Source organism: Dermacentor albipictus, chromosome 4 (genome assembly GCF_038994185.2).
Source record: "Dermacentor albipictus isolate Rhodes 1998 colony chromosome 4, USDA_Dalb.pri_finalv2, whole genome shotgun sequence".
NCBI lineage: Eukaryota > Metazoa > Arthropoda > Arachnida > Ixodida > Ixodidae > Dermacentor > Dermacentor albipictus.
The window spans coordinates 42,331,964-42,359,208 of record NC_091824.1 but is presented as its reverse complement, the minus strand read 5'-3'; the positions used below and the strand labels follow the sequence as shown (position 1 = coordinate 42,359,208).

General features: G+C 45.2%; 1 protein-coding gene across 1 annotated transcript in view; it reads left to right on the top strand.

Moving 5' to 3' along the window:
* The first annotated feature begins 931 nt into the window (after nucleotides 1–931).
* Nucleotides 932–27,245, top strand: part of LOC135907134 (acetylcholine receptor subunit alpha-like) — a 294,303-nt gene continuing 267,989 nt past the window's right edge. Inside the window, exon 1 of the mRNA XM_065438787.2 lies at nucleotides 932–1,324. Within this exon, the coding sequence (XP_065294859.2) occupies nucleotides 991–1,324 (334 nt within the window). The 5' untranslated portion in view covers nucleotides 932–990. The remainder of the gene's footprint in view (nucleotides 1,325–27,245) is intronic.

The window sequence follows — 27,245 nt, the reverse complement described above, 5'->3', positions numbered from 1 at the left end:
ATTTCTGCGTCCTCGTTCAGTCGCGCTTACCCATTCTATCATGGATTCAAACCAACTAGCCCGCCAACGTGTTTTGACTTACTCAACAAACGCAATGTCACGCGCACACAGATAAATATGATCACATCTCACTCGATGAGCTCGAAAACTCGCTGTCAAAATGCTGGAGGGAGATATCGCGGCAGCAGCAGCGATCCAATTGACCTTCGTTCATCTCTCGCTTCAACGCGAACGAAATGTCGAAAGCACAGCGCATACGAAGCTGTCGGCACTACGCGCACTCTGCAAACATCGCAGATCGCTTAGAAGATGAGGCCCGCGCGGGCGCGTACTTTGCCCACGTCGTGGATTCCTTTGATGATAAGGCGCCCGCACGGCAGTGCCGTAAGCAGCAGCCGCCGGAGAATAACGCCTCCCCCCCCCTCATCTCCCCCCCTCACCTCACTCCCGTGCCTTGCCCGCGACAAGAGAGGGCGCGCTTCTCTTCCTCGCTCGCACACGCGAGATTGAGCTGCGTTCGCGGGCTCACCCTCTCACACTTTCACTCGCACATAAAGCATACGGTGCGCGGAACCGATGTTGTCGCCCTTGGACTTTAAACGGAATCTCACGGCGACGGCGACGGCAGAAGCACGCCTGTAGTGTCCATACAATTGCTATCGCAATGAAGGAAAAGCGGCGCAGAGCTACACTTCAGCATGATGCTGGGCATTTTCGAAGCATTACGCAGAGCCGTATTTATCTCGTGCACAACAAATCCCCGCGTGAATTAATTAGCATTGCACGCGCTCACATATTCTCTTGCTTGTTTCCTTTAGGATACCCTCGTTTAGATTTCTTGGAAGTCGCATATACCCTGTTATACATTTATTCACGCAGCAGTCGTGGCCCAAGAAAGGGTAAAGGCTCCCATCAGGAGCGCGCGCGCGGGCTCGCGCAGTCGGCTTGTGAGCAGCGCCGCCATGGACCGGCGGCGCGCGCCAGACCCGCATGTCGCGACGCGGGAGGATCGGCTCAGACCGGCGCCGGCTGCGATGGCGTGCGCTGCGACGCGCTCCACCTCTTCGTCCGCCGGCGGCAACGCCGACCGGGGACCCCGCGAGCGGCCGTCTTCAATCCGGACGCGTCTTCTCGCGGACGGCCAGTGGATGTGGCTGCGACGTTCCGCGCCGAACCCCGCAGATGCCCGCTCGATCGTCTCGGTGGTCACCTTGTGAAGTGCGAGACCGACTTCGCACGCTCCATCCTGGTGTTCCTGGAGCCATGGATTTGCAACCTCCGGGCATTCGACTCGTCAGGCTACTCTTGCTCGCACTTGCTATCGGTGAGTCGCCCAGTGAGATCAAGCTTCGTCATTTCTATGCTTAATGCGTTCGTAACTGTAGTAGAAGTGCAAAGATGTTCCCGTAAAACAAGAAGAAGAAAAACAAAATGCCTTGCGTTGAAATGTTGAGATGGCTGTCTTGGGGGCAGAGCAGGGATATCAGTTCCACTTGACACTAGTGCATGTTTCCTTGTCAGTTTCACGTCGACCTTTGTTAAATTATTCAGTCGCTTGTCACTGTTGTCTTTACTCTTTAACGCGCATGTTGTCTTGCTCGAAAAATAAAAGTGATGACGACGGGTATCTTCACTCGTTCTTGAATTTTTTATGCATTAACAAATTTGGAATCATCTGGACTACTTCATTCACCTCTGCAAGCTAGTCACATTGAGAATAAGATTACCGCAAGAGCTATCAGCACTATTGCTCGGCCTAGGTTAGTACTTCAGACAATGATGGTGACTAGTTCTTGATAGTTTTTGCACCGTATTTATTGGCAGGTGTACCTGTTTTTCTTTCCGCCGTGACTGCTTTTCACCGGCTAACAAGTGTTAAACGTAATTGCTCGGCGCAGGACACGCTTGCATGGACCACAAGTTTCTCGAATGTTATCAGCAGTTCTTTCCGTTGCCACCGAACCTTGCGTGATTTGATTTCATGCGCCACGCGATTTGTGAAGTACTTTCGGCAGACCACGTGGGCACTAGAATCTTCAACGAACCTTGTATAAAAGCCGACGCGCTTTACGCGCTGATGAGATTTTCGACGATGGCCGACTGGTGCTCGCCGCTATCGTTGTGCTTGGAGTGTAACCCGCTTTTCCGGAAACAGATTCGCCCAATAAGGAGTTAGACCGAAACAATGAAACGTTTTGTTCCCTCGACCGCTTCCGAACCATACGTGAGGCCTCCTTACAGCGTAGGACCAATGGAAAAAGCAAGCGTACTCTGATATCTCGTTTCGGCCGTCGTTCGCCACGTAAGGAACAGTTGCCGCACGCTAGGGTTCGAGAGCATCTCTTAAAAGCTTTACGCGAACACCATAATTCAATAAAAAAGTGGTATCGTCGCATAATTTTTTAATTCAAGTGCTAATATAGAGACGCGTGGACGCTTTTTTCTAGTTTCACAAAACCTCCAAATTCTAGCGCAAAACTTGATGTGTTCTAGCAACACTGGCACGCCGGCGTCGTGCAACGCATGGACGCATGGAGGAAGAAAAAAAAATATAGGAGGGATCATTACGTCACTCGGCCAGGCTTGGCAAGCAAGCGCTCCGTGCAGCCACAGTGGTGGCCCAGCACGTGACTTCTTGTGTCGAGATCACGGAGCAACAATCGAGGTTAGCTGGGACGTTTGTTTCCCAGTTGCTATGCAAGTAGTTATTATTCGGTGCACGCTTATACGGCTGCCCTGCCATGGCTCTGCCTGCAGAGCGGGAATACTAAAAGCAACCACGCACTTTGACGTGTGATCACCAGGTTGGGCCATAAGATTTGGCTTAAGTCGCGTCGCGGTATGCTTCCTCCTATTTTTTTTCTTTTCACCCACTATTTTCCTTCCACCCACTATTTCACTATAGTACCTAGAGAGAAATCTGGCCACAACGTCTATTGGAGTTTCCTAAGCGGCCCTGTGCTGTCATGAGAAGGAGAGTATGTGTGTCTGCGAGGCTGTTGCTTGCATGTGTTGTAAGAGGCTTCGTCTAAAACGTGGATATGGCTACACAAATACCGCACTGTTAAAGTAAGATGTTCATGAAAGGTTTTTATTCACCCATATTTCGTCGTCCTATGAAATTTACTCGCCTACAATGCCTAACCAAGTGAAGAAAAAAAAAAGCAGGCTACAAACCGTTCCAAAGTGACCGAAACTCTTGTGGTCCGTCCTCCAAATTTAGCGGTCCCCTGATACTTTCTTACGTTTCACATTATCGTACATGCAATAACAAGTTCTCATAATTAAACAGAAATTTTCTTGTCCAATAATAAAGCTAAAACAGCTTTTCAGTTGCTGTTTTAGTGGGTAACGAGTCACTGTGACAGACGGAACGGTGCTGGCCAGGCGCGTCTTCAAGGCGTCTTAGCCCTCCGAGAACGGTGCCAATCCGAAATCACAATATACCGGCATTCCCATGAATACCACAGTGCAGCAGCGCCAGATTTCTCTCTAGTTAATATAGCGAGAAACTCTATGCCATTCACTATGTCTAAAATACTGCGTAGAATCGGCTGAAAATGACGCCTGGCACCGTGCTCGGGCTTCTCCGCAGGCAGCGCGCATGCGCGAGCAAACATCACGTCGCCAAGCAGTGACGTGAAGCGCTCGTTCAAGGGCCTCTCACCAGATCTGGCCATTTTGAACTGACAAGCGCAGAGCATACCAATGCGCTCTAGCGTTCGTATCTGCAAAGTATTACATCGCTACGCGCCGCGGATAGATATGAAATTTCAAACCGAACGCAGTTTCGGCTTTCGCTCTTGGGCGACCGCGCTCCAAGCCGACCAGTGACGTACTCGTGTCCGCCGTGTGACGTCATTCATCAAGACGCGTGTCTTTAAGAATTATTCAAGGCAACGTCTGCTATTTGTGCGATCTAATGTTTAAACTGACAAATTGAAGTTTAGAGAAATAATAAAACACACAAACCGTATGTCTGTTTGTTTTTTGTTTTACTTCGCACCGAAGCAACAGAGATGTACTTCCACTTCGTCTGCTTGTTCCCACGGCCGTTCAGTCACGTGCGCAGGTGCCAAACCTATGTCATTTTCTACCGTGTTCCAGCGCGTGATCATGCCCTGCGATCCGCTTGTGTCGTCTCCCTGAGTATTCGTGTAGCACTGAATTATGCCGCTTGTCATGTGTCCTTGTGCACAGCGCGCAAAATCGTGCGCTGCGCGAGTCCAGACAATCACAACAGCTCGCGCGCGACGCTGTCAGCAAAAGTGCGCAGCGCCGAAAGCAAAAGCAAGAAAAAAAATGATGGCTGGGCTCGCGACGTATGCGTCACCCGATCCTCGAGCTGGGGTAAGGGAGAACGCAGGGAAGGAATTTCGCTTGCGGAGGCTAGACGGGGCAAGTGGAGACAGCGTCAATATTTGCGGTGACGCTCGCCGTCTGAAATAATTGATTCGCGACATTGAAATATTTCTGTCTCGTTTATTATTGAGCCGATCTGAAAAATGTTTGCTGCAGAACGCTCCTTAGATAACACCCAACAACTTTCAGAGTATAACAAAAATTTGCTATGGGACCTGGTGAGGGGCCCTCTAAGGGCCAGAAGCGGCGTAAGGACGCATAAAGCTAGCTTCGGAGCTACCTTACGCTGAGGAAGCACCAAGGAAGCCTTCACTAAGGTCCCTCAGTAAGTAAGCTTGCAGAGTCACATGAGGCGGCCTCACCGCAATGAACGCTTCTTTACCGAGCGAACTTAAGGATGTTTCATTGCTTGGCGCTTAATTTTATGATACACATTTTTTGCTTCTGTTTTTCAGCGTCACTACAACGTAACATTGTTACAAATTCGACTAGCCCTGGAAGCGTGTGCAGAGTGAAAATACTAATGAGGGGCCCTCTTGTCAAATTCTTTTAATGATCGAGATATTCAACATTCTTCATTGACCTGGCTGAATAAGTAGACAGTATGAAAAATGGAGCGGATCACCCTCTTTCACAAGAGAAGCACAGAAATATTACGCTACAAAAACATCACGAAAGCCAAAAGAATACATAACAAGAATTATTACCTATGTGGAGCTAAGATAAAGAGGTTATATGCCGTAATAAGCGAGGAAGCACGGTTTGAAATGTCGAAATACTTTGATCATCACCAGCAGCAGCCTATTTTATGTCCACTGAAGGACGAAGGCTTCTCCCTGCGATCTAGAGTTACCCCTCTCCTGCGCCAGCCGATTCCAGCTAGCGCCTGCGAATTTCTTAATTTCATCACCGCACCTGGTCTTTTGCCGTTCTCGACTGCGCTTCCCTTCTCATGGCACCCATTCTGTAACCCTAATGGCCCACCGAGGTTCTGGCCTATATATTACATGACCTGCCCAGCTTCGTTTCTTCCTCTTAATGTCAATTAGAATACCGGTTATCCCTGCTTGCTCCCTGATCCACATCGATCTCTTCCTGTCTCTTAACGTTACGCCTAACATTCTTCGTTCCATCGCTCTTTGCGAGGTCCTTAACTTGTTTTCGAGCTTATTTGTCAGTCTCCAAGTTTGTGCCCCATATCTCAGCACCGGTAGAATGCATTGATTGCACACCTTTCTTTTTAATGTTAATGGTAAGCTTCCAGTCAGGACCTGACAATGTCTGCCGAATGCGTTCCAAACCAATATTATTATTCTCTAAATTTCATCCTCATGAACAGGGTCTCCTGTGGAGTAACTGACCTAGCTAAACGTACTCCTTCATAGATTCTAGAGGCTGACTGGTGATCCTTAACTATTGTTCTCTTGCCGAGCTATTGATCATTAACTTTGTCTTCTGCATAATAATCTGCATATTAATCCCACTCTTATAGTCTCTCTGTTAAGTTCCTCACTCATTTGTTGTAACTCCTCCCCAGTGTTGCTGAACAGGACAATGTCATCTGCAAATCGAAGGTTGGTGAGATATTCGCCATTAATCGTTATTCGTAAGCCTCCCCAGTTTAATAGCTCGAATACTTCTTCCAAGCACGCAGTGAATAGCATTGGAGGGATTGTGTATCCTTGTCTGACCTGTTGCTTTATAGGTATCTTCCTACATGTGGAGAACCAAAGCAGCTGTGGAATCTATGTACATACTTTCCAAGATACTTACGAAAGCGTCCTGTACTCCTTGATTACGTAATGCTTCTTTGACTGCTGATATCCCTACTGAATCAAACGCCTTTTCGTAATCTATGAAAGCAATACAGAGAGGTTTATTGTACTCTGCGGATTTCTCAATAACCTGGTTAATGTCATGGATGTGATCCATGGTACAGTAACCTTTCCTGAAGTCAGCCTGGTCCCTTGTTTGACTAAAGTCCAGTGTTGTCCTCATTCTATTGGAGATTATCGTGGTAAACATTTTATATAATACTGGAAGTAAGCTAATCGGCCTATATTTTTCAATTTTCTAACGTCTCCCTTTCTGTGGATTAGTACAATGCTCGCATTCTTCCAGTTCTCTGGTACCCTTGAAGTATGTAGACAGCTCGTACAGAGGGCCGCTAGTTTTTCAAGCATTAGGCCTCCTCCATCTTTGATTAAATCGACTGTTATTCCTTCTTCTCCGGCCACTCTTCCCCGTTTCTTGTTTTGCGAGGCCCTTGTGACCTCATTGCTAGTTATAGAAGGAGGCTTTGTAACCTGTTCATTACTACTTCGAATGGAGATATCGTGGCTGCTTTGGCTTCTGTACAGGTCAGTACAGAATTCTTCCACTGATCTTGCTAAATCTTCGAGATTGCTGATGATATTAGCCTGCTTATTATTCCGTGCATACAGATTGGTTCGTGTGTTTCCTCCTCACTCATTCCAGGCCGCATCCATTTTATTACTGCTTCCTCGGATCTTCTCACGTTATAATTTCGGATAGCCCTTATTTTCTCCTTGTTGATTATGTTTGACAGTACCGCGCATTCTATCTGATCTCTTGAGTTGGGTACTTTTATTCTTTGTCGTTCTTTTATAAGGTCTTTTGTTACTTGGGAGACCTTACCTACTGGTTGCCTTGGTGCTTTATCTCCCACTTTAATTGCTGCTTCTGAAGCCAACCTAGTTACGGTTTCATTCATTGCCCCTATGTCATCTGCATCTCTCTGTTCTAAGACTGCATATATGTTCGCAAGTGCCAACGTGAATTTGTCTGCTTTTACCCTTACTGCGTCTAGGTTGGCCTGTTTCTTTTTAACCAATTTTAATCTTTCTTTCTCATTTGTATTTAAAACACGAAATTTCAGCAGAGAGAAATTCTGTCAGATATCCATGCTTCAAAACAAAAATGAAACGCAGCACACAATGTCATTGTCACAAGGCTAGAATATCACGTTCACCTCCTATCCCAGCAATGGGAAACTACGCGTAGGTGACTCGCTTTTCAGAACTACGTTAGAGCAACAAGTGCACGTTTTCAAAGAGTTCCTGTTTAGCCCGAGCCCAGCAGCTCTTGTACTATGATTAGTCTTCAATTAAATACATTTAATCTAGAGGCCAGTCGGTGCTTGGTTCAGTGTTTTGTGTTATTTTCAAGCAAGAATTTCTATTATTATTATTTTTTCTGGTTCTTGGATGGAATTCACCTGATCCCCCGCCACAAAGTGTTGCAAGTACAAGCGCTCAAGCCATTCGTTCGAAACGTTTTCTTTCTTAAATGTGTAAGCATTTCTATGCCTACCCAACGAAGAAAACCATCCGTCTGCCCGTCCGTCCACCCGTCACGTAAGATGAATCGCTGTAAAGAAATTAATGTATAAAACAAAATCAATTCATAAGGGAAAACGTTGCCGGTGGAGATTTGTGAACCTACGACTACATGCTCACAAGCGGACTGTCTTGCCTATTCGGCGAAACACCCACGCTTGCAGAAAATGAATATACCGAGTTTTTAAGCGAGCACTTTCAATTTTTTTTTTTTACAGCGAAACTATACTGGGGCTAGGATCTTGCGGATCGCGCCCACGCGTACGCAAACAATTTTTCATACGTGGAAAGATCCCGAACATAGGGCAGTGCCGGGCCGACCACGGCTGACGTGAAGTAGGCGTTAATCTCTCCCTATACATGAGCCAATCCCGAAGATATTGCAATACTGGGCCGACCCGCGGTGGACGTTAAGCAGGCGTTACGTGGTCCTATCCCGAAGATAGTGAAATGCCTGGCCGACCTGCGGCGCAGGTGAAGCAGGCGTTAAGCACTCCCCATACGTGGGTCGATCCCGAAGTGCTGGGCCGACCCGCGGCGGAGGTGCAGTTCCTCACTAAGGGGCCCACATACACAGCTTCACTGATCATCCTTCTTCATTTGATGGAAGGGCACTGCTTGTTTTTTCATAGTAGCTGTTTATGCGGACCCTGTGTCGTCGCTGTCGGAGTTCGCTAAGGCTACCATCATCCACGGCGCTTCCACAGCGCTACAGGGCGAACGCGCTCGTGCCACTGCTCCTGCGTTGCTCGTCGTGCCCTCTTCCGGAGCTGGCTCCATTGCCGCTCGTCATTCTAGCGTAGGATTTCACTTTTCTTCTGCCGTCGCAATGGGGAGGCCGCGTTTACGGAGGCATGATCCATTGCTTAAGGGGCTATGAGCCATTCATTGTCTTACGTCACGGACAGATTTAATTTTGAGTCAACTTATATTGAAGAATCGCAAGCGGCAATAACAGGTGGGTGCTGCTAACCACGCCACCGAGCAAACACGAGACATCGAACGCAAGCACAACAGCGTACTTGGGTCATACCGTCACTGACGTCGTTCTCACCGGCAGCGCCGAGTGTGTGTGTAATCTCATTAAGAAGCAGGAAGACGTCATTCGTCAAACCAATCCAAAGAATCATGAAAACGATTGCAGCGCCCGCATCTCCAGTGGTGGGCCTTGCGTCCAATATGCGGAGCTTTGGATTAGTGCTTCCGCACTAATCCAAATATTGTGAATAGCTACAAATATTGGAAGACCACGAGTAGTGCGTACTCCTGAGGAAGAAGCTGCCTACCGCGAGCGTCAGCGAGAGTTGGCTCGCGAACGGGCTCGTCATCGTAGGACCGCCCCCGAGGTGCGCACCACAGAAACATCACGCGCGCAAAAAAAAAAGAACACTGGAAGAATCGCAAAAGAAAAAGTACGCGCTTTTCAGCAGGCGCCTGTCTCCGTTTGTCGCCTATTTCGTCGTCCTTTGTCCCAAGTTCGCGCTGTCAGACATCATGGGTCAGTACCAATATGAAGCGAGTGTTTTCATTAGAACATTTCCTTTGCGCACATGTCTATACTTCGCTCTGTGCGACAGAGCGTCGCCTGCTGAGGGTGCGACTTTGGCTTGGCCTTCTAGTGCTACGCGCATTGCAAGAGACTGGCTGCTTTTTTTCTTTTTGGTTCTGCGTATTTTGAGAAAAGGGTGTTCATATCCAACCTTGGTATGGTCGCATTACGAGGTAGCACATATGGCACTATCCTGCTCCATACCGCCTTGACGGGTCGTATGCGAAACGAGTTACATTTACTATTTCGGGTGATACTTCACAATTCACGCTGAACAATGTACATATCATGTGAGCAGGGTTCTTCCAATGAGTGAGCTTAAACATACATGCGAGGATGAAGTCATTGTTTCGTTCCCTTAACTCAAGTACCGCGAAGAGTATACTTGAACACCTTACAATGAGGCGTTGCGGAGAGTACCATCGTTATCTTAACAATGCCTGGTATAGAGGCGGGATGTCGTCAGCGCCATCCATTGGCGGACACAGCATGCAAGCGTGGTTTTCTTGCCGAGCGGTAAACATGGCTTCAGAGAAAGCCGTCCCTTTCAACGGCTTCCCCGTGCTGAAATTTTGGCTTGTTATTGGTTGGACATGACGTACTATGGAGCAATGGACGTGACACAAGGCGAAGGTAACGGACAGACGAAGTGTGTGACAGACGAAGTGGACAGACGAAGCGAATCGCTAAAGTAATGTAAGTAGACGGGACATGAAGAGTTTCTGGTTGGGCTGCGTCACGTCTATCGCGCAACAGTACATCATGTCTTTCTATGGCTACACTGAGATCCCCTTCACTGCTGGTGTGTGTTATAATTTAATTTTATTGTTTTGTTTTGCGCAATTACTTCGTGGGTTTAATACTCTTCGGGCAGCTCAAACTGCGCAATACGCGTACGCCAGTAGTGCGAATGCCGCGCTGCGTGGGCGCTTGCCACAAGAGGTGGAGACACCTCGTCTCTATTAAATTTGTTGTATGGCGCGCACTAATACGCTCGATAGAATACTGCTTGAATTTCTCAGCGCCAGTGGAAGTAATAATTGTGGGCTTACGGAGAGTGACTCTGACTAGGTAGTTGAATACACAGGCTAGAAATCGCATGATTACTCGCTCGACTGCACATACGTTCGTTCGCTCGATGATCGTTCGTTAAGTACCGAAGCTAATGGTGGCGCTCGTGGATTATGGCTACAGGTGGGTTTAGTCTAGCGATCGAGGCAGCTAATTAATCTGCCTGAGCGTCTCTTGCGTAGCCTCTCGGGTACATTATGTGTTTCCCTGCTTGAACTGAACGATCAAATAAAATATGGGATTTTACGTACCAAAACCCCGATCTGATTATGAAGCATGCCGTGCTAGTGGTGGTAGTGGGTCGTCTGGAAATATCGATCACCTGGGGTTCTTTAACGTGCACCTAAATCTAAGTGCACGGGTGTTTTCGCATTTCGCCCCCAACCGAACGATAACGTGTGACGAACAAACGAACACGGTCGGAACTAGAAATCGTCGCATACCGTGCCACAAAGTTGCTGGAGACGCAGCTTGCCTCCAGCGCTTGCACATGCGCATTGCGGTGCGCTATTCGTTCGCTCTACCGAGTTTCAAAGTTTCAAAGTTTATTGCTTCAAAGTGGTTGCATGTTTTGATAGATTAGAAATACAAAAGGAAGTCCCATAGTCAAAAGTTGTGTTCGCCTTCGGTCCCAATATAGTTGCATATGAAAGGTGCGCTACTCATGCTTCCTTAGGGGATTCGCGTGGCTACGAATTTGGTCACCCCGTCAGTTCATTAGGCTACGGTAGTGGCATGAACAAAATCAAATAAAGTAAATTCCCAGCGTCCTGTTTAACAGACGGCTTTATAACTGTCCCGCTACGGTCATGAGCAGACCAACTGTCGGGAGCTTTTTGACAATGGTGATGCAAGGGTGAAGCAGCCACTGGATAGCCGTGCTGTTTCTTTAGTCTAGAGCACGATATTGCACGCGCTTCATTAATTAGAGTGGTCCGCGTTAGTTTGTTTGGCATGGGGTATTCGGGTTGATGACGATCTCGTGGCCGTGAATAGTTGCGCACATCTGTGAGGCTGAAAAGCACGTGTGGTGCACTTCAGGTAGTGGGAAGGGTTGGCTTCATAGACTACTTTTAGGGAACTGCCATTTACAGTGCGTCATGCGGACCCACGTGGGCCTGCTATGCTATTCTTTCTCTTCATTGTCGTTCTCTTGCAGTTATCGCCCTTTTCCACGTAGTAGCAAATTCTCGATAACCTCTTCCTCCTCCTCCTCCTCCTCCTCCTCATCCTCATCATCATCATCATCATCATCCTAATCTTCATCATTATATGACCCGCCTGCATATGTCCGCAAGTGCTCCCTTCTTTCTCGGCATGCTTTTTTACAATTACAGCGTGCGAGCGAAGTCACGTGGGTGGTATGCAAGCGAGAGGCAATTCCAACGCGTCAAAAGTCTGTAGCCCATTTTGTTTTCTTGTTGCTCTTCGTAGCAAGGAGTACGTGGTATATTCGCCTGTGCACTATGAGCTGCCATATGCTATCTATTTGAATGAAAAAATCCTAGCCATTAAGATGTCAGATTTGACACGCACTGGCTTGACAGCCTCTATAAAAAGATTGAAATTTCCCTATAGTTGAAATCTAAAAACTAGACTTACGACGCTGCATATTCGATGAATATAATCATGCGTTAGTAGCGTACTACTGAAGCGCATGTTAAGGTTCGAGCCACAACTTATTTGTTTCTTCGATCGCACTTCCGAAACATTTACGTGCGGCGTATCAGTGCTTCTGTCTACATTCCAAGAATGTAGACACCGGTGAACGACGTGAAAACTTTTTTCCAGTTACTGCTCATTGACGACCATTAAGCGATAATGCTTGTCACTTTATTTCTTTTATTCGCCACACACTATATATTCACGCTTTGTTGTATACGAGGTTCTACTTATGCGTGGCGTTTCTGGGGCTCAAGTGCATTTTTGAAAATGCGTACACTCATTTCTGTGGTGTTTGCACACACTATGGTGCTGCTGGTGATTCACAATACTCCCTCATCTTCAAGTTAAGCAATACACAGAAATGTTTTCATCTGACAGCTGCCATATAGCAGAACTTGGCTTTTTCCCGCAATGGGGTTGAGCCAATAATCAGTATAATGGGTGGTTAGCCTCATAAAGGTGAACTTGAAAAGGTAACATACTCAATTAGAGTAATTTTCAAGTGAGAAGTAACACTAGACTAAAGGGCGATTATGTTTGAAGAGAAATATAAGAATCATTAAACAATCTAAAACTAAACTAATAAAAATATAACAAGACTAGAAGAAAAAATATGAATTAGCCCGGTATACGTTACGTTGAACGGGCACTACTTCGTTTTTCTTGCTATGATGTGCTTTACTTTTTATTTTATGCCGCACATTTTTGGATAAGTGCGCGTCTCCCATTTCTACAATTGTCTTCACATCGACAAAAACAATTGCTCTATCCTCATGGCCACCTGGGTACACAGTTCCAAAAATTCACAGTACAATTACATCCCGAACTTTGTGCGCTTTTCCTTCATATTATTATTATTATTATTATTATTATTATTATTATTATTATTATTATTATTATTATTATTATTATTATTATTATTATTATTATTATTATTATTGCAAGAACGTAAACGGAATAGATACGTCGCAACTAGCATATGCGGTAAAATCATTTAAGAGTACGGGACCGTATGAATATTGACCATAAGTATGCAAATATTCTTACGGCGTCATTGCGCATGGGAGGGGAATAAGGAAGAGAATGAGAGGAAGAGAGAACAATGTAGCCCTACATTTTTAACTGCTACAGAAGCGCTCACGTTGCTTTGACGTGTATGGGTAGCCAACCGGACGTGCGCTGTAATTGCGGCAAGACATCGATTGGAGGAAAGGCTGCAATTTCAACAAAGCGCCCTTTCACATAGGTGAATTTGTTCAGAAAACACCCCTTTTCTATGGTTGCAAATGAATTAAATATAGACACAGGAAAACGCAGTGATGAGTGCAATTCTCATTGGTGTGTAGAGGCTCCCTGCTTCTGCTCTCTCTCTCTCTCTGGACATATAAGTCATGGGATCACGGGTTTGCCCAATTGATTGTTTGTTTACAAGAATAGATCGAATGATCGAGTGATTAGTTTAGATATATTGAATAATTAAATATTTGGTTCTGGCGTTTCAAGGCAATTTGGGGCTATGAAAGAGGCCGGCCGATTAGGTTGGTCTCCGGAATTATTTCGAGCACCCACAAAGGTGCTATAGTATAAAATTATATCACTCTGATTTCTGTCCTATCTCCTGGCGCGAAATTTAGGTAACCGACGACGCAAGCATCGGGTGATGAGTTGCAGAGCAGTTTGAACAGCCCAAATAAATGTTCTCCTACTCTATAGAGGGTGTCTTTTGTTTCCTTTCAAAACAAATACGATTGCCTACCTTGCCAGGTTTGCCTTGTGCATTTGGTTCACAAGACACGAGGAGCGCGTAGGAGACACAGATTCGGCAGTGCCGAGCTAGTGCAGTAAAATTAGATAACCGGATAAGGAGGGCGGTGCCGGCGCTTGTGATTGGTCCGCTTCCCCTTGCTCAGCTTGCGGTGGCTGCCCGAATATGGCGGTAATGTGCAACAGGGAATAAAAGATGACACTAAAACGAATCCTCAGCGAAGAATTCGCAGAGCGATGTCGTATACGTGCTGAAAGGGCTTGGCAACGTCGTAGCACCACACATTTTTTTTTCATTATTATACGCAAAGCGGTTTATTCTTGCAGACGACAGCACAAGATAACTAGTGCCACAGCAACCAGCGGGCAGCCATATTCCGTTCCAATAAATAAAACGCAGTCTCCAGCTATCCAAACAAATCAGACTGACTCGGTAAATTCATGTGCCTATAGTACGTACACGTCACTTTGATGGGGTGAGTGTTCACGGTTCTACGACGTCGCGTGACAGGCAGGCGAAGTTGGCGAAGCACGAAAAACTTTGTCCAGCAGCACATTGCTAATGACAAAAAATGAAGAAGGCGCGGAATCGGAAATGACTGACTTTCTTTTGTAGGACCTGACCATGCATAATCAGTGTGTGCACCTTGTGTACAAATGGGGAATTCTCGCAGTTTTTGTGACCTCGCGTGACACGCAGGCTAAATGGACGTGGCTCAAAAGTTTTTGACGAATTGTGTAGGGCTAATGAAGAAAATGGAACAGAAACACGTCGTATTAGCTTTACTTTATCGCACTTCCCTTCTCTATCGTTTACCTAAAGTATGGAACACGAGCGTGTTCACATTATGCCTCCATTCAACTTCGCCTATCACGGCACGAGGGCGCTCAGAACCAGAATGTCGTTGGCACTGCGTCACCGCACCCTTTGTTAATCGATTCACACGTATTGACAGAAACAGGTAAGAGTGTAGGGTTAAAGAAGGATTGCTTCAGTGAGTAGGGGGAGGGTACTGGTAATACTAGAGAAACTCTGCCTCCTCTACAATTAGCACAAGTTAGAAATAATCGGTTTGAAACGCAGAAAATTGAAGAATGGAAACGACCGTGGAACCGTGGCAGGGATACTGATAAAATGCCCCTCCAGTTCCTTTCGCTGATACGTGCAGTTCAGTTTTCTCATACACGACTTGACAGTGAAAAGTCGTCCTCCATAAAGTTTTCGTTTCAGCAAGTATCTATACTATAGATGGCTCGAATCACTTCTTTTTTTCGCCACAAAAGATCTCGAATATTAGAAGGTTTATCGCCTTCAAATATTGTAATTATATCGACGACGATGAAACCCATGTAGGTTTGCTAAAATGTTATCACGCAGCAATAACCAAATAACAGATGAAGACGGCTCCCAGAAGTAAGAGAAGCGATTGCTCAAATAATGTTATCTTACATTATTAAAGAGACAGCAAAGAAAAAAATTATTTGAGCCGTGTTGGTAAAATATTCTTAAAAACTAGCAAAATACCATACTTACCACGAGGAGGAGCTCGGTAAGCCAGAAACGACGAAAAAGTCGTAGTTTAGCCTGAAAGGCGATTGATTAATTACGACAGCAAATTATTGCACAGATATACGCAGAAAGGTTAGCACTTTTATCAGCTGTAAAACTGCTGTAAGCACTCGCTTAATGACTAAATTAAAAAAACACGGTGTCACGCACGCACAGGCAAGCATGAACACATCTTACTCGATGACCACGCTCACCCACTCTCAAAACGTTGCAGTGTTGAAGAATGGCAGCAACAGTGAGCGAATTCCCCTTCGTGCTGCCTATCGCTTGAACGCGAACTAGGCGCACGAGAACAGGGCGCACACGAAGTCATGGGCTACCTTGGGTCCTTCGAACACAACGCAGATTACCTTCAAGATAGAAGGGCGTAAAATTGGGCTTGTTGATAAAACATGCTTAAGTAAAGAGTAAGAGGACATCAGAGGGGACAGTAGAAAGAACAGAGCGCTGAACTTCCAACAATTAATTTCTTTTCAGAAAGCATAGCGTCGTCACGCAGAAGCAACGCAGCCGTACGGGGAACGCAATGAAAATAGAACCACATACCGTCAATATTGGGATAGCTCGAGGTATCTAGACTCCTTAAAACAGTTGAATGTTGCGCTAGTTGGTATGTTGACATGAGGACCACATTGATATAGCGCGCAACGGGATGGCACAACAGAAAGGAAGACAAACATGTCTTCCTTGTTCGTTCCGCCTTTGTCTTCCAATTTGTCGTGCCATCTGCTTGCGCGCTAAATCAAGCTGGTCCTCATATATCAACTCCTTGTCCGTGAGAGCGACCGAAGGGCTACTGACGCAAACATCGTTTAACCGTACACATTTTCCCACTTCGGATGTCTCGCGCGTGACACTGTTTCGTGCTTTGCGATGATACTACTCTGTGAATCTTAGGTTGCTTCTACACGTGCTGCTGCGGGCAGAAAGCCAGTGCTGTTTTACACAGTTTACATTGCACATATATTATTTCGGCCTTTCATTTGCGCATTGGCCTGTCTGCCCGATATAACACTTACCAAAGGACAATGGAATTAGATACAATGCGTTATTTGCGCCATCTCTAAATTTATTTTGGTCTTTGACAAGGCACCTTCACTTGGGCCTAGATACGGGGAAAATCATTTTGCAGGTTACTTTTGCATGAAAGGCTGAGCAAGCTCGACGCATGGCCCACGTGGCAATCAGTCACATCGTCCATTTGACTCCGCGCACTCTAAACTTATGAAACGTGGGATTATTACCTCACGCTCTATAAATTCCCACCGAAAATCCCTGCTCACACAATATTTTCCACAGCTTGAATGACTAATCTGAAAGGTTAACTACGGCATGTTACCCAGTTTTTGTGTATGTCTCTGTTGCCGAAGGACTGGCTGCGCAGATTTTTTGTTTGGCGAAAGTAAGTCCATAGGTGCCTAATCGGAATGAACAAAAAAATGCAGTAATTACGTGTATGCACAGAATCGTGCCCAATTCAGAAAAAGTAGCGCAACGTGTAAACGTCAAAATCTTTTTCTGTCCCTAAAAAATATTAGGCAACGTATGCAAAATAATTCTTCATTATAATTGAACTTACACACCAATGCGTGTTTTCTATGATGCCTCTTTAGCAAGATTTGTCATCGTGCTCTTTCTTTCTTTTTTCGTCCCCTTTCTCCTATCTTCCATTTTTATGTTTCTGTTTCCTCCTTTCTGAACAGTCGGCAGGCCTTGTGCCCCTTCCGGTGGCAGCTGCCAGCCTGTTCTTAGCTTCCCTTTCGTGTCGAGTGCATATATGTTTTCAAGCCATGCAATAATAATAATAATAATAATAATAATAATAATAATAATAATAATAATAATAATAATAATAATAATAATAATAATAATAATAATAATAAATATTATTATTATCATTATTAAACTTCGGTGCTACAACCATCTGCGACGATTGGAGCTTCAGTCACTGTCCTTGGCGGTGCTGGTGGACACAAGGCGGTTAAAGCACTTTTGTGCTTGTTCAGGGCGACTGGCTTGTGCGAGCGGAAATCACTCGGTCACGCCGTTCTCGCATATACATGCGTTCATCGCATCTTTCCTTCCACTCTCTCAACTCTTCTATCGCACTTTTTTCCTTCCACCAGCCTAGGGTATCCAACCAGACGCCTTTGTGATTACCAACCCTGCTTTCTCCCATTCTTTCATTTATTTTCTTTCTCTGCGTTCATGCTCATCCACAGGGAGTTCTCTTGCGCGTGTCACTGCTCGCGTTGATGCTCGCATCTTCGAGGTCTGACGTTAAGGAGTCGCGTGTGGCAGTGGCCGTGGCTGATCGGCTGCCAAAAGAAGTATAACAATAACAATGACCATTCCTACCCCTGCCGAAAAATCGGGGTAAGCGAAGTTTGTCCTGCGTGCACCTGACCTTCGTCACGGTTAAGTAACCCGCAGGTAACGATGCCGGATCGCTTCAGGGTCCTGCTGCCTCAGCTCGGGATCTTCTTCGCGTTGCTGTCGGATTGCCTAGCGTCGGGCGGCTCTAACGACTGGACCGGCGCGCCGACGGCGAGCCCTTTCACGGGCGTGTTCTTGCTGCCGCTCGTCGAACGAATCCGTTCTCAAACCCTTCACTGCCCTCTCCCTCCCCGGCGGAAGCGAAACGGCTCTGATTGGTTGCGCTCGTGGCGTGAGCACGCACCTATGCAGCTGTAATCCTGGCTAATGACTCACGCCCCGGCGCCGGCGCAGCTGTCAACTTACGAAACCAGCCTTTCCCACACCTACTCTTTTCTGGGTGCGATTGTTTTTTTTTGCGTGACTACATGGCCACTGAAACTTGTGAACCAATACAAGCATCCCTTGAAAAGCCCCGTTAAGTGCGCGGTTGTCAGCATTTTACTCAGCTTATTATAATGGAAGAAAAGTGCCCTCTTTTGAAGACAAGGTCCTCTTTGCTGAGTTCACAAGGGTTTGGTGTATCTGGGATCTGGCGATCTCGTAACCACTTCCAGAAAATGAAAGGCCCTTCCCCGTCTCCGGAGCGTGGTAGCGTGTCGCAAGAGGCATGAGAATGCACACCGCAACGAGACAAGAAGCGAAAAATCAGTCGCACAGTAGGTAAAATACTGGTATGGGCGTAATCAATGCCAATATAAACGAAAATTGACTCGGTAATGCAAAGTGTATCATATAAGGTACATGGAGTTTCATGCCTTAAAACTATGATTTAAGCATGGAAAATCAAGGCACACCTTTAAAAGCGTTATTGATATGCAGGAGAGAGTTATCGGTTCTACAGAGTTCATCAAACGAATTACTAATAATTTAATTTATTAAATTATGAAATTACAACTCAAACATTACTTGTGTACTTATATACTCTCCGTGGCCAGAAATAAAGGTGAACAAGTGGGTTTAGTTATCAAAAATACGGGACTGTGTTCCGTCATATGGATTTAACGACATTGCCGTATACCCCTGTAAAGGGTGCACCGCCGTAGATATATACCTATTGAGGCAAAGCCATCGTACAGAATACTTTGGAGAAATTGAGTGAGCGTGAATTAAGCAACACCGCATGAGGCGACGATGTTTGGATGCCTGCTTTGACCTTGCCTATACAAGAAACGAGAATCAGCTAGCCGCAGAGTGGGTAACAAATGGTACGGGCCAGATTAGCGCCAATATAGCAAAACATTAACCATATTTCACCATAGACTGCACTAACTCCGAGATCGAGTCACCTGGCCCCTTCGGGAGAAGAAAGAAAGAAAGAAAGAAAGAAAGAAAGAAAGAAAGAAAGAAAGAAAGAAAGAAAGAAAGAAAGAAAGAAAGAAAGAAAGAAAGAAAGAAAGAAAGAAAGAAAGAAAGAAAGGGTCAGTGAAGCGTCGACGCCACAGAATACTTGGTCGACATAACTGCGAGTGAAATTTGATGTGAATAAGAAACTAAAATGAGTGAATAAAGAACATCTAATAAAAAAATATTTATTATTATTGAAGTACGCTAGCTTAGCGTCAACACTTGTTTGAACCTTTCGTTTTTATTTCTTCCGCACCGGTTTGTGAGTTGCTGAGTTTATTCATTAGTTGTTTTTCTTTTGCACTATACACTGGCATACTTTTTAATAGATTTTATAAATTCCGACACGAAAGAAGCGAATGGAAATAACGACGAAATTGTCTCGCCAATAAGTATACACAAGGTAAGAAGGGATCATACGTACTTTTACTGTTTTCTAAATCTATTTTCGCGCTTACAAAATATTTGCTTAGGTTTCTTCCATCCTCCTGTTTGTTCTGTATGAATAATAAGCGAAAATGTTTAGGACTAACAATTCATATACTTATCTAATGAGATTTTATCACACATATTCTTTGCATAGCATTGTGTATTGCGTGTTAAGGTGTCTCAACCGTTTGACGCTGATATTGTTCTTTCCTCTCGTTACAAATATGACCCCCAGCATAAGTAACATTTAAATGACGTACACGTGTCGCCTAGTGCATGAATTTTGCGCCTTTCATTTTTGAAGATAGCCAACCAAGTCTGTCTTACTGGTTATGAAACTTCCTCCCCCCCCCCTCCCATTGTTTCTTTTAGGCAACATATTTCATGTACTTTGCTTGTTTAGAACGCGATACCACATGACATTGAATTTTGCAATAATACATTACAGCCAACCTGCCGGCGAAATGCACCCTTGCGAAAGCATGCCGCGTATTTTTGAGAATCCATTTCACCACACTTTGCACAAGGAGTCAGGTTGCAAAGCACAGGCTCCTGATTTTTCAACAATTCCATATTCCTCCTCAATATTGTTACGAAATCTAAATGGGAAAAATGTATTTCTAAGGTGAATAGCTTTCCTGGCATTGTCACAATAGTTTTTTTTCTCCTTTCGTTTAACCGTTTTCGTGAAGCACCAAGAACTGATGGGATTACCAGCGTTCTGTGAATCTATGCGATCAGATCCTAAGTTTTAAATATAACTTTAAAAAGTGGGCCCGTTGATATTGATCGTTTTTTCCGTAGGTTGAAATAAGAGTTCCCATTTCAGCTTACATAATAAATGATTTCCATCGAAAAAGAAAACAGTTAAACTCGTGAAAGTGCCAGCATGCACTCGAGTTGAATGTGCCTCTACCCGGGCTGCTTCTAGCACGCTCTGTAGTGAGCCACAACGTAAGAATTAAAATTTATTTGTATCCTGTTAAACTAAAACTAACTAAATTTGTGTAGATGCCGCCGGTCTACCAAATATGCGCATTCACATAAAGTCAAGCGCTGTTGCATGCTTGAAAAAAACTTTCTTCTTCGTAGAGATCGGTCGGTCGTTGTTTCAATGGTTTCAGCACGAAACCTGAGCGTCTAGGCATATTTTGTAGGGCATCCGCATGTCACGGTTCAGCCAGAGGTAATATTTTAGCTTGAAACAGCTATCTTTTATTTTATAATTCGTTCTAGCACTTATATTAGGCGACCAAAGCCATTAAGCTGGGGGCGGACTCTAGATGGCTTTGCGCTCTTTCAAAGGTGAAGGCAGGTACACTACGCTTTCGTGAGTGGAGCTTCTTTGTAGTTCTCAGGTTGTCACCGACTAATTGACCCGCTTATTTCACCCGCTCCACCCTGGATACGTGGGGTTTACAGGAGACGTACATCGAGGTACGTGTGAATTGACGAGCTCGTCTGGCGTCAACTATGCGCCGCTTTATGGTGTCGTTTGACACCGAAATCTTCCCGCCCTTCTGTAATGCCGCGAGATATAGACGCGTTGCAGCAAGATGGCCTGTCTGGGTCTGACACGCTATGTGTACCACGTGACGCAGCCGAAATGCTCCTACACAACACAGTTAGAGACGTTTGCATTGGCTAGGTTATCTGTACGTCAATGCATCAGCGACTTTCACCATGGCTGCCATCGCCAGCGGCTTCGAAGTTGTGGATGACGCTACCACTGGTGAAGGACCGCCCACCAGTTGAAGTGCAACACATTTTACAATAATAGAAATGTGGTGAACGTCTGCCAATGCTTAAAACCCTGTTTCAAGCGGAGACCTTCGTTTTGTAACTAATCACGTGAGGGCCTTACAGGATGTTACAGTAAATATTTAGTCTCCACGCATCTCCTCGTTCCCTCCGCTCCAAACGACAACTGTTTAAGAGGAAGTTTCAGCTCGGGCCCAACTCCAACGTGGCCTATTCAAATACATGTAAAACTCACAAACGTTCTTCTCTGAGATAACCACTGGACGTATTTTAATGAAGTTTGCTGCATTTGAGAGAGAAAGTTAAATTCTAGGGACTGTTCGAAGCAGAATTTCTATTTAGAGCCTGAATTTTGGTAAAAGGGTTTCGAAAATTCGCAAATTCGAAACAAGATCAGAGGCACGAAGTTTACAAATTGTTAGCTCTGCAACAAGAACAGATGTCGCGGTTCTGTAAATGACACTCATGAGGTTTGTGAAAGCGGACAAATTCAATATTTCATATTATATCTTATGTGAATTTTTTACGCTGTGTTCAAGGGTTCTGCAAAAGCTCTATTTTCGTATTACAAAATTTTTCTAGATTCATGTGTAACATATCAATTTTATCCACTTTAGATGTGTTATTAGGCGCAATTCATAGAATTGGGATATCGGTTTCCGTTGCTGATTTACAGAGTTGTAAATATGATAGCTTCGCTTATGAAAATTTTTAATTCTTGCCAGTTTTTCATAAAAAATTTAGGGCCTAAACCGAAAATTCGAAGCCAACATTCACTAGATTTTAAGTTTTTCTTTTATATGAAAGAAACCTCGTCAAATATTGCGCAGTGGTTGGCGAGAGAAACGTATTCTTCTTTTACATGTATTTAGATAGGAGCACTCGAGCTAAAGCTACCTCTTAAGAACTCACAGTTTTGAATCTGTGTTTCAGCTGTGATAAGGTCACCGAGTTACCCTCTGCAAGCGCTCGGTGCTAAAGGTCTAAATTTCTGTTTGGTTATAGTTGTTCGTATTGGAATTGGGTATCCGCACCATAATGTTAATTTTATCGAATCGTTTAGCTTGCCTTTTTTTTTATTCAACATTAAAAGCCTTCCCGCCCCACTTCCATGTTTGTCAGCTCAGAAGTGAGAAGAAGCAATGCCTTGATTCAAGTAGATGATGCACAACGACGCCTTAAGGAAATGTTTATGGCTTAAAGGGGCCGAATAACGCTGAGCGATACTGAGAATCGTCGACGTCAAGAAAAGAAAGAAATGCTGTTAGAAATTCTCGAGAGGGTATTTCACGGTGTCAGGGTGATTAATCGGCCCAAAAAGTTTCAGTTTACATAAGCAACGGCCGATATGTTTGAGTTAAAGCTTCTTGCGTCTTCGCAGAGCTGCATGCGTCGCTTTAAAACGAAACGCTAAGAACGACGTGTCGAATTCGAAGCGGTGCACCATTCAATGCGCAAGAAAATTACCAAGGTGAAAGTTAAAAAAGAAAGAGTCTGCCTCCAGCAGACGAAAGTGGGAAAACATTCTATACTTTCAAGGTTGTGAACAGATCATACCTCCAAACGATCCCGACATATTATCAAAAACCTCGCGAATGCCGCTTTCTCGTCTCACAAGTAGCGGCCAAGTGTGGGGCTATCTCAGTCTACCGCAGATAACACAGGTAAGCTCTTCGCTAATGTTCGTCTAGACCATGCGCATGCTAAAACGTCGGCGCTACGAGTGCACCGTAGGCTGGCTTACCTGCTAGGCGAGAAAGCATTGTGAGGCAGTGCGAATTAGCCGGCAGTTTTCTTGCAGCTATAGTAACCGAAACTTTCAACCTGCTGGCCCACCCCTGAAACGCACCCTATCACCTAACGGATATTTTAAGCCTAAAATTTTGTCGGTGCCTTTTCTTCTTCTTTAGGTGAGGCACGAGACTTGAAAACTGATCGCCAGTACTGGTCCAGTGCTGAAGTCGAGTAATATTGCACTCCATTCTTGTACGATAGTCCCGATAATTTCTATTCCCATAGGGTTTCCGATTACACAATTGCAGAATGCCGGATGCTGAGTACGGTCTTTTCCTCGAAGCTGTTTACCCTAAACGAGTCACGTTTTTCGTTCCCTGGCTAACGCGGCTGTTTGCCATCTATTAAGCGTATTCGCAAGTAGATCGATATCACTGTGAAATTAGAAGGTGCCCCGTTTTTTTTTTCTTTTGGGGAACCACTTAACTAGATTTGCCGAGATTTTAGCATGGCAAATTGCAGGCTCTTATAGCGTGTAAAATTAGCATTGCAGATTAGCCGTCGGAAAGCGCGAGTCATCGGCGCCTAGATTTCCGGGAAGTAATATAATCATCGCAAATCCAAGATATGTTTGCTCACGAGCAATGCGTGAGGGCAGCAGAGCTCTGACTCCACCACTTCGCCGAGGTTCAAAGGGCCTTGCCGTCTCTCTGTAAAAGGATAATAAGGAAGAAACGCTTTCGGAAAACCCGAGAGGTTCGGTCCGCTTCTTCCCTTAACCGTGTGGCACAGCTAATGCATACACAAGGTAGCGGGTATCAAAGCAAAAGCAGCAGCCCACCTTTCAGCGCGGGGCGCGTAAACGTACGTCCTCGCTGAGGCAGCAGATGGCGTTCGTGTCGCGAGGACGCCTTTTCGCTGGGCATAATAGAAGGATTTATGTATGCAGGGGTGAAAACGCCTTGAGCCATCCTCTCAAGAACAATTTCCCGTTGGCCCCTAATCGTGGGGACGACACTCAGTGACACACCTTTTCGTTTTCGTTTGTTTTTCCCTTCTGCCACGCATTTAATGGGCCTTCGTATGATGTTTATCTGCCTTTGGAAGAATGTGTTGCTTCCTTGTGCGGGCTTGTTGGGATTTTGTTGCTGGCCTACAGCTATCGATACTGCACCGCAAGCATGTTAAGAAAAAAATCACCCGGAGGAGAAAAAAACTTGTTTAGTCATGCAGAGGGTGTAATCGAAGGCTTATCTGTGCAACGTAATAAGTTGTGGTTTTTCACATTCATGCCTCCTCTCAAATTGTCTCTATGTAATCATGTAATTTCTTATGTTATTATAAAGTCACATTGCAGTGAGAGAGGAAAGAAGTGAGGAAATGCCTGTGGTGCTTCCCTTCTCAGACGCACTTTCTCACAACCCCAAAAAGTTTGTTGTGGAATTGAAAAAAAAAAACATTTACAAGTGTGAACTACAAGGACACGTGGATAAATTGGGTCGTCGAATACGAAAGTACAATCGGTCACATAGGCTTTCGGGACAACTATTCCACGACAATCTGAATCATCTGTTCGGTTAAGGCAAATCGGTTTTCATACAATGGACCAATATGAAGTTTATAGAAAATAAAGCAGGTTGAAGGAGCCAAACTGGCAATGGTTGGTGCTGCTGTTTGAAAACTACTGATAAACTTATATCAGCGCAATGCAGATTGAAAGCTCTAATTCGAGGTTATCTGTCCAGGTTTCTCGGCAATTCAGCTTTTATCGCAGATACCCTATCTCGTAAGCTTTCAAGGGCGGCTTTCCAATTGTGTGCTGAGCAGCGAACGTTATTGTTTGGGAAGATTATGATGATGACCACTGCAATTGGTTTAATTGTCATGATCAGTGTGTTTGGAAATAAAAAGTATAAGACATAAATATGAAGTTGCGCTCTTGCTAACTCTACGTATTGCTTTGTTTGAACTTCACCAGAAGCATGCTGGCAAAAAACAAATTGAAGATAGCCGAGCGTGCGCCATTGTTGTTTCGGCCTTAGGCGAACAACTTCTGTTCAAGATTCCTCGCTCGAAGTCACGAAATAGAGCTAGGCCGCATACTCGAATTAGCGAAGTTCATTGCAGTAAAGCGTGCGCCTAAAAGCTATGCAGCATTATTAGACTCAGAGACTGTGCTTTAACTTAGATGCTGAACCTGTATGTACTCAGTGATTTAAAATAACTGTCTGAGGACCTACCTTGAGCATTGTCGGTATAGTATGGAAGAAAGCATAGCCGAAACCCCCTTAAGAGGAAATATTTTGGTGCGAATCATTATAAGGTCACTCCTTATTTGCGCTTTCCAAGGTAAACGTTCTTGCTCCTCTTCTCCCGTTAGATTGTGGTTGCGTTGCCTATCCCTGGCTTTTCTGGCGCATGACGTAGAAGCAATGCTCAACTTTGGTCGAGGCATGTTAGTAGTACGAGAACAGCAGCCACTGTGGAGGTAGGCTGCTGACTCCTGACGTCCTGTCATTGCACGAACGGGCACGCGTCTCCGAGTCAATTGAGTTGTAGCTGTGCCGCTAGCGCGTGAAGGGAGTGGAACTTCGAATTTAGTAGCGGCTTCTTGCCCAGAGGATCCAGGGCCCCCAATTATCGCATGGTCCCGTGACTCAGCCGGGATGAACCCTTACAGGGCAGATAATACAGATAGGCTACCTTGAGCGCTAAGTTAGCTTATCAATTCACACTCTTCACAATGCCAATAAATTGAGTTTTCTTTCAAATTTCATGACTTACTATCGCATAGATCCTCTTAATTCTTAGGTATTTTAGACATTACTAGGTCTAGTTTAAGATTGTAGGATTATTTGCTGGATTTGTTAGCGAAAAATGAAACCTTAAAGGTGAACCAACAAAATTTAGAACGGCCTTGCGTGACCTTGCTCTGAAAGCTTCCTATAAAATGCTTCGCTATAAAGTAGGTGCGAATACCATTTGTACTAGGTCCATTTCTTTTACTCTCGTGTGTGTGTGTGTGTGTGTGTGTGTCTTTGTGCGTGCGTGCGTGTGCATGCGCGCGTGTGCGTGTGTGCATGCGCGCGTGTGCGTGCGAGTGCGTGTGCGCGCGCGCGCGCGTGTGTTTGTGTGTGTGTGTGTGTGTGTGTGTGTGTGTGTGTGTGTGTGTGTGTGTGTGTGTGTGTGTGTGTGTGTGTGTGTGTGTGTGTGTGTGTGTGTGTGTGTGTGTGTGTGTGTGTGTGTGTGTGTGTTTGTGTAGGGGGGGAAGGCGTTACGGCGACGGGCGTCGGTGGTCGGAGAGTAATTGCCTGTAGGGGCGATGGTTTGGCGATGGCGCATCCTTGTCCAGAAGGACCGTCAGGCACACGTGCACGGCGTGGCTCGGCTGAATTGATGTGGCTGGTCAGCAGGCTCATCCATGGGTCTGGATTCGAAGCTATCGAGAGCGCAGCTTTATTTCCTGGCATTCCCCACCAACACGCATCAGGCACGGCCTCGAGGTTCCTGGATATAAAACGAACTTGACAGGGCAACCGTTGTCGAACCACGTCCAATGCTACAAGTGCCCTCTACACGACCCTTGAACTGCCAGAACTGAATCAAACAAATCATACCTGGCAACTAAACTTTACACTATGAAATGAAACGGAACGAAGTGCGTATCTTGTGGCGACACGTCCAAGATCAGACCTCGATCGCAGGGGTTTTTAAAACAATTAAGTTTTTAAAGAATACCATAATTGCAATTATGAGTAATCGTACCCTAGCTGCGTAGGCTGGTGAAGTAAGCGACCGAAGAAGCTAACAGAAGCTCAAGAGCTTCGCTCGCGAATTGTGTCTCCAACCGACTTCTGTAAAGCCCTTCCCCGCTTGCGAAGCAATCGAGGCAACGTAAACATTTCATAAAACGTCCACTGTGAAAAAACAACATTACAGGACCACCCAGATAGTGCACATAACAAAGCATAACGCTGAAGGCAACACTTTCGGATTCAAAATTCTTACGCATGCTTAAAAAAACGGAATAAGCAAACAAGATGACAAATAAACTCTCTAGAGGTACACCACATTGTCTTGAGTAGCATACCTCGCCTCAGAAGGCACGGCTCAGACCATCGGCGTTAGTGTGCAGCTGACCTTTCTTATAACGAACCCCAAAATTGTGTTGCTGAACTGCCATGCTCCAACGGAGGAT